The sequence below is a fragment of the Pelodiscus sinensis genome, chromosome 20 (genome assembly GCF_049634645.1).
Source record: "Pelodiscus sinensis isolate JC-2024 chromosome 20, ASM4963464v1, whole genome shotgun sequence".
Lineage (NCBI taxonomy): Eukaryota > Metazoa > Chordata > Testudines > Trionychidae > Pelodiscus > Pelodiscus sinensis.
Genome location: NC_134730.1, coordinates 27481003 through 27488583, shown reverse-complemented (window position 1 = coordinate 27488583; position 7581 = coordinate 27481003). Strand labels below are relative to the sequence as shown.

General features: G+C 54.0%; 1 protein-coding gene across 1 annotated transcript; it reads right to left on the bottom strand.

The window, feature by feature from the left end:
* Nucleotides 1–1984: 1984 nt before the first annotated feature.
* ACTG1 (actin gamma 1) lies at nucleotides 1985–5366 on the bottom strand. The gene is made up of 6 exons (XM_075904062.1): nucleotides 5225–5366; nucleotides 4378–4513; nucleotides 4033–4272; nucleotides 3302–3740; nucleotides 2967–3148; nucleotides 1985–2864 (listed from the first exon to the last, which is right to left on the bottom strand). Exons 2-6 carry the CDS (start codon nucleotides 4498–4500, stop codon nucleotides 2721–2723), a joined length of 1128 nt encoding a protein of 375 aa, XP_075760177.1. The 5' UTR covers nucleotides 4501–4513; nucleotides 5225–5366; the 3' UTR covers nucleotides 1985–2720.
* Nucleotides 5367–7581: the final 2215 nt, after the last annotated feature.

The following is a 7581-nucleotide window of genomic DNA, read 5'->3' as shown; positions in this document are numbered from 1 at the left end:
TGGCTAGCAGTGGGTGACAATGGTAGACTCACAGTGCAAAGTAGGCGCTTAACTACCTCTGTGGCTCTGGGCCAAGCCACCTTGCTGACTTCTACTTTTCTCGGCATGTGATTTTGCTCACACAAAACCCAACTGCAAGCCTGATTTATTTGCCACAGCAGCTTGCATGTGATGAGGGAAGTTCTGTTGGACTGTTAAGACCAGTTGCCATGGCACTTTAACACAGCAGCAGCACTCTGTTTAACACATAACCACACGGCTTGGAACAGTGCTCAGCAGTAATTAGAGAAGCAAATGCAAGAGCCTAATTGCAGCTCTGCCACTGACTCACTGCACGACCTTCGGTATTTCAATTAATTAGCATCTCTTCTTCGCCCCTGTTTAATATGAAAATACTTAGCATGCAGGGATTTTGTATGAGCTGCTGTTTGTACAGCACATTGAAATTCACAGCTCCCTGTAGAATGCTGTTATGGACACCATCCAGTTCCCTACCTCTGCCTACTGCTCAAACTCATCTTTTACAGCAAGGCACTGCCTGCCAACAGGAAGCTCATTAATGCTAAACTCTAAAAGTGACTGGTGTTTTTCAAACCCTATTGGATGAAAGCTTCCTCCCAAATGCTCGTCCTTATTTATGCTAGGCAAAAATTCTTTGCATTCAACTTCCCACCACCCTGCCAAAGAACAATTGAAGTTTTAGCCCCATACAACTAAAAAAAAAAAATTATTTTTGGCAGGCTCCCACCTGAACACCAGCCAGAAGAGCAAGGCATGGGTCAAGGCCTATTATAGATGCAATTACAGGATATTCAGAAATTCCCAGGTAGGGAAATACATGTATTCATACTATTGAACAGAGAAACTTAAGACAGGTGAACGCTCTGACTGCTGCTCCAAAACTAGCAGCTGGAGAGTTAGTTTTGATACATGCTTGTGTCAGTTGCACACAAAACTGACTCCACCCTGCTAGGGAGTTGGCTTGGCAGCAGGCTTAAGCCAACAGCTCCAATGCCTGTTTCATAGCAGGATCCCCAACTAATAATGGTAGAAAACAAATCAGTGCCTTTCCTAACACGAGGGCTGAGCAGGAAGGGAGAAAAGAATCTCGTGGCTCTCCCCCAGCATGAAGAGGGAAACGAGTGAGCCTAAAGAAGCTCCAGACTTGGGAATCAAAGCCAGGATTTTACACACAAGACTTTCAGAAGTGTCTTTGGGGGCCTGTAGAGGGTGCTTTGTTTCTTATGCAAAGCAGCAGCCTGGCTGGACTTTTTAAAACCAAAATGTAGGGCCTGATCAGTCTGACAAGGTAGTTAGTACCATTTACTTAAACAGGGCAGCTACATTGGCAAGATTCTGCTTAAATACTTTAAGTTTTTGTGCATGTTGCCTGCCTACACTGGCCTCTTGCGCAAGAGGGCTTTATTCTTGAGTGGGAGCATCATAGCTCTGCACAAGAAACACTGATTTCTTACATTAGAAAGTCAGTGTTCTTGCGCACAAACTCATGGGCAGTTTAGACAGGCAGCAAAAGCTTTTGCACTAAAGCAACTACAGGTTTGCTGTAGCAGCATCTGTTTGATGAAAGCCTGCTTGCACTACAGGCCAGGGAAGAGACTAGAATTGAGGCTGGGTCTGTTACTAGACCCAGGTTAGCTTAAGATATGCAACCCCAGCTATGTAAATAATGTAACTGGGATTGCACACCTTAACAAGCTTGAAGTCTTTACTAAACCCAGTTATAACTAAGATGAGAAGATCTGGGGAGGGAGAATGTGTGTAAGAAGAAGTGGAGATGTACCAATCAGACCCCAGCATACCTGGCTGTAAGAGCTAACGCAAGGAAACTAGTTTGCCTCAGCTCTGAGATTTGTCAAGGCTTGTACAAGGAACTTAGAACATCACTATGTGCAAGGTCAGATAGTATTAAATCTAGTCCAATACCTGAAAAGCCAAGGTTCTTATTCAGAAGAGGACACCCATGGAGTTTTACTGCAGCGCTTTATTTTCCTTACACATTGATGTGTTGTTGGGCATTACAATTTCTCAACTTCAGGATGACTTACAAGTTTTGGTTTTCTACTGTCATGTGAGAACATTAAGGCAACATACAAAAATCTTACATAAATTAAACTTGATGTGTAAAATTTACAGGTGTAAATGCAGTTTTAGCAACTCAAAAGTTGAGTAACTTTAGCCCCCAAGGATGTTTGCTGGGATAATAAAATGAAACCTGGCCCGTAAGGCTTGGATGTCATGTTTTCCAGCCTTGCTACAACGGCAGCAACAGAAATAAGTTCTTTGATGAACTTTACCAGCCTCTACACCAAAATCTGGAATATTCAGCACTTTGTATTGGAAGTCTGACAAATACCCTGTACAAATCTAGGCTCAAACCCTAGAATTACCAGGAGTCACTAGCCCATAGTGAGATACTTGAACATTCTTCTACCAATACAAGCTAACCCTAGCATTTATGCCACATGAGTGATGCCACCTGTACCAAGGTTTGGTCAGATACATACAGGGTAGGTGCTGAAATGTACCAGGGGAACAGTTAACTTGAATACAGGGTCAAATCAGCAACTTCGAGTCACTGACATTTGTCTTACAGACTTTCCCAAGGGCAAGTTTTTGAAAAAAGGCTTATTCCAGTTTTATGAGGCTAGCATGAAGTGTATAAATTTGCCCAGGCAAATGTATACTAGTGAAAAGTCCATTTAGAAGCATTTACGGTGGACGATGGATGGGCCAGACTCATCGTATTCCTGCTTGCTGATCCACATCTGCTGGAAGGTAGAGAGAGACGCCAAGATGGAGCCACCAATCCAAACGGAGTATTTACGCTCAGGTGGAGCAATAATCTAGAAAGACAGGAGAAGCAGTTAGTCAGTGGTCAAGAATATCTGGAAAGGCAGCCTCCTCCTATGACTCAGTAGCTCTTTGGAAAGAGGAGAGCCATTTACCTTAATTTTCATCGTACTGGGTGCCAGAGCTGTGATTTCCTTCTGCATTCTGTCAGCAATCCCAGGGTACATTGTGGTTCCCCCAGACAATACTGTGTTGGCATACAGGTCCTTTCGAATATCTACATCACACTTCATGATGGAGTTGAAAGTGGTTTCATGAATGCCACAGGATTCCATACCTAAGAGACAGAAGTGATCAGACTTCAGTTACCCAACCCCTCCCCTAACCAGCTTTAGATTGCAGTCAGCACTGCAAAGCTAGCACTTGGCAGTCCAGCGATTCTCATGGCTTGTTGTGTTCCAGCACAGATGACGGTTTGGTAGATACTTACCCAGGAAGGATGGCTGGAAGAGGGCCTCTGGACACCTGAACCTCTCATTGCCAATGGTGATCACCTGACCATCAGGCAACTCATAGCTTTTCTCCAGGGAGGATGATGAAGCAGCAGTAGCCATCTCCTGTTCAAAATCCAGGGCAACGTAGCACAGCTTTTCCTTGATGTCACGCACAATTTCCCTTTCAGCTGTGGTGGTGAAGCTGTAGCCTCTTTCTGTCAGGATCTTCATGAGGTAGTCTGTCAGGTCTCGGCCAGCCAAGTCCAGACGCAGGATGGCATGGGGTAAAGCATACCCCTCGTAGATGGGCACAGTATGGGTAACACCATCACCAGAGTCCATAACAATACCAGTGGTACGACCAGAGGCGTACAGGGACAACACTGCCTGGATAGCAACATACATGGCTGGGGTGTTGAAGGTTTCGAACATGATCTGCAAAGAAAGTTCTGTTTTACTACAGGTAGTACGAAAACCTCGCCTCAAGCCAATCTTTGAAAACATGCTTGCATGCAAAAACTGATGTGCTGGGAAAGGAAAAGCAAAGAACGCAGGCAGAAAGAAAACAAAAAAAGAAACCTGAGACTTCAGGAAGGAAATGCCAGGAGGTGTACAGAGCCCTGAAAATATTGAAAGAACACTTGAGTTTTAAAAGAGATCCATAACGAAAGAGATGGTTTGTGAAACAGGGAGGAAGGCAGATCACAGACTACTGCAGCAAGTGTACCTGTGTCATCTTCTCTCTGTTGGCCTTGGGATTCAGGGGAGCTTCTGTCAGCAGAACAGGGTGTTCTTCAGGTGCTACACGAAGCTCATTGTAGAAAGTGTGATGCCAGATTTTCTCCATGTCATCCCAGTTGGTGACAATGCCGTGCTCGATGGGGTACTTGAGAGTCAGGATACCTCTCTTGCTCTGGGCCTCATCGCCTACATAGCTGTCCTTCTGCCCCATGCCAACCATGACACCCTTTAAAAACAAGGCAGGCCGTAAGTGTCAAGGCCCCTTTTCATAACCCCCAGCAATATTACACCTGGCCACTCTCACTTCACGGGTACGTGGCTGGCTGCTCACCTGGTGTCTCGGGCGCCCAACAATGGAGGGGAACACGGCTCGAGGGGCATCATCTCCTGCAAAGCCAGCTTTGCACATGCCAGAGCCATTGTCGATGACGAGCGCTGCAATTTCTTCTTCCATGGTGGAGATCTTGCTGCAGAGGGGAGAGACCTTGGTCAAGGGCGGGTCCAGCACAGGCTGAGCCAGGAGAGCTCGGTCTGTGCTGCAAGCCAAGGCCGGGGGGGGGGGGGGGGGGGGGGGGGGGCCACCTGCAGGTGCAAGCCAAGGCCGGGGGGGCCCCCACCTGCAGGGGGTCACTAACTGCACCCAGGCCTGGCCCTGCAGGATCCCAGCAGCTGGAGCCAGACGTGCCTGCCCCGCCCAGCTTGCAAAGGCGCCACCCCCCATGGCAGCGAGGGCAGCCCTGCCCCCAGCCCGCAGCACGCGCTCAGCCGCCTACAGCCCCGGGCAGGGCGCGAGGCGCAGCCAGGTCCTCTCCCCCCGCCCGCCCGCTGCGCCAGGGGCCTGTTGCCGGAGCAACGGGCTAGCCTACAGCCCCGCCCCTCTGCCCGCGGAGAGCGACAAGCAGCCCCACCCCTCTCCATTCAAACAAACCTCCCGCTCTATTACGTCACCCGCCAGGGGGACCAATCACAGCCCCTACCTGGCCAGAGCCCGCACACGGCCACGGCCTCGCGCCATTCAAACGGCCGGCCGGGCGGTACCACCGCGAACCCCCAAAGGGGGGGGCGGCGCGCGCCCCAGCCGGCCCGCCGGGAAGGAGCCCGGGGCGCGCCGCCGCGGCCTGCGGTTGGCGAAGGGGGGCGGCGCAGGCGGGCGCCAGGCCCCGCGGCCCGGGCAGTACCTGTGGGCAGGAGGCTCCGCTCGGTGCTGCGGGACGCGAGGCTGCTGGGTCCGCTGCCGCCGGCTGAGTGAGACCGTGGTGCGCGCAGCCCCGCCCTTTTATACCCGGGGGCGCCGGCCCCGCCTCGCCGGCCGAGAACATAGCCATATATGGAGATCTTTCCGAAACACGCGCGGCCATTGGCTGGCGCGGCCCAGGCCACGTGGGGCGGCTGGATGGCCTGGCCCCGCCCCTCCCTTGCTCAGCGCGCTCCGCAGCCTGCATGGAGAAGGGGGCGCGGCCTGGGCCAGTAGCGGGAGCGGGGAGACCCGGCCCCCGGGAGCCCCCCGATACCCCCCCGAGCCGGCCCCAGGGAGCCCCCCGATACCCCCCCGAGCCGGCCCCAGGGAGCCCCCCAATATCCCCTGAGCCGGCCCCCGGGAGCCCCCCAATATCCCCCCGAGCCTGCCCTGAGCCGGCCCCTGGGAGCCCCCCAATATCCCCCTGAGCCTGCCCCGAGCCTGCCCCCGGGAGCCCCCCAATATCCCCCTGAGCCTGCCCTGAGCCGGCCCCTGGGAGCCCCCCAATATCCCCCCGAGCCTGCCCCGAGCCTGCCCCCGGGAGCCCCCCAATATCCCCCCGAGCCTGCCCTGAGCCGGCCCCTGGGAGCCCCCCAATATCCCCCCGAGCCTGCCCCGAGCCTGCCCCCGGGAGCCCCCCAATATCCCCCCGAGCCTGCCCTGAGCCGGCCCCTGGGAGCCCCCCAATATCCCCCCGAGCCTGCCCTGAGCCGGCCCCTGGGAGCCCCCCAATATCCCCCCGAGCCTGCCCTGAGCCGGCCCCTGGGAGCCCCCCAATATCCCCCTGAGCCTGCCCTGAGCCGGCCCCTGGGAGCCCCCCAATATCCCCCTGAGCCTGCCCTGAGCCGGCCCCTGGGAGCCCCCCAATATCCCCCTGAGCCTGCCCTGAGCCGGCCCCTGGGAGCCCCCCAATATCCCCCCGAGCCTGCCCTGAGCCGGCCCCCGGGAGCCCCCCAATATCCCCCAGGCCCTGCCCTGAGCCAGCCCCCGGGAGCCCCCCCAGTTGGACCAGCCCCCCTCCCTCTGGACCCTGCACTGTGCCCCCCAGTATCCCCCCCACATCCCCTGCGCTGTGTGCCCCAATATTGCCCCCACACCCTGTGCCTCCTGACACCTCCAGCCCTTGCGCTCTGCACCCACTGGCAACCCAGGATCTCATGCTCTGCACCCCCAGGCCCTGCACTGTGCCCCCTCATGCTCTGCATTCCCTGGTATACCCATGCTCTGCACCCCCAGACTCCGCAACGGCACCCCTGCATCCTGTGCTGTGCCCTGCTGCCACCCCTGGGTCATGCAGTGTTTGACTCAAATATATCACATATCACTGCCCCATGCCAGGAGGGGTGCCCCCATGTCCCAGAGGCACTGGCAGCGCATCCCCCAGACATGGTATGGCGTGTCCCAGGCACAGCGTATTGTAATTGTGTCTCAGCTGCTAACCAGTTGCATTCAGACCCTGCCACGCACCTTCATCCTAATGAGCCGCAGCAGTAACCCCATCGTCCAATCCCTCTTCTCGCTCTAGCAGTGCCTCTGCCACCTTGTGCCCAGCGCCACCCCGCCGCCCCTGGGGAGCTACCTGGGCTGCATGCTCACCAGTGCCCTGCAATCAAGGCCTGCAACTTGATGGTTTAAATCTTACAGCCTCTTTCCTGCTAGGGCTTCAACGGCACCTTACAGTGACGGGCGGGCATCTCTAGCTGTGGGTTGCCCGGGTTTGCATTTGTTTTTAATCGCGATTGCCATCTTCAGAGGGGTTTCCAAACAAGCTAAGAAATGTTTGCATTTGTGGTTGTTTTCATGGGCTCTTCTGGTGCCTCAGGGAGCCATTGCTGGGGACATAATACCTCCTGCATCACAGTTGCAAGAAAAAGCAAACCCCAAGTGACTCAGGTTTATTCAGTGCCCAGCCCTCTTGTAGAGTGCAGTGGGTCCTCAGCTAGGGGATTATGGGAGCTGCATGAATATGGACAAAGGGGGAAATAGTGAATGTAATTAAAAACAAGGGGACATGGAACAGGGATTTCGGGTAAACGTGATTTTCTAGGTACAGTTGTACTGAGTATGCAAACAGCAGCAGTGAAATGCAGCCATCTCTGGGGTGAAGCATGACACAGCAGGCCCCGAAAAGAGCATCCCTGTTCTACACCGGGGTACAAAGTGACTTGGATGTGTTTGTCAACTCTCAGCATACCTGTATGGGTGGGAAGAGGTTAGCCCAGTAGGTTGGGATCTGCATCTTTGTTGCCCAGGAATCTAGGTCAGTCAGGCTGGGGAGATAATCACTAATTGTCGATT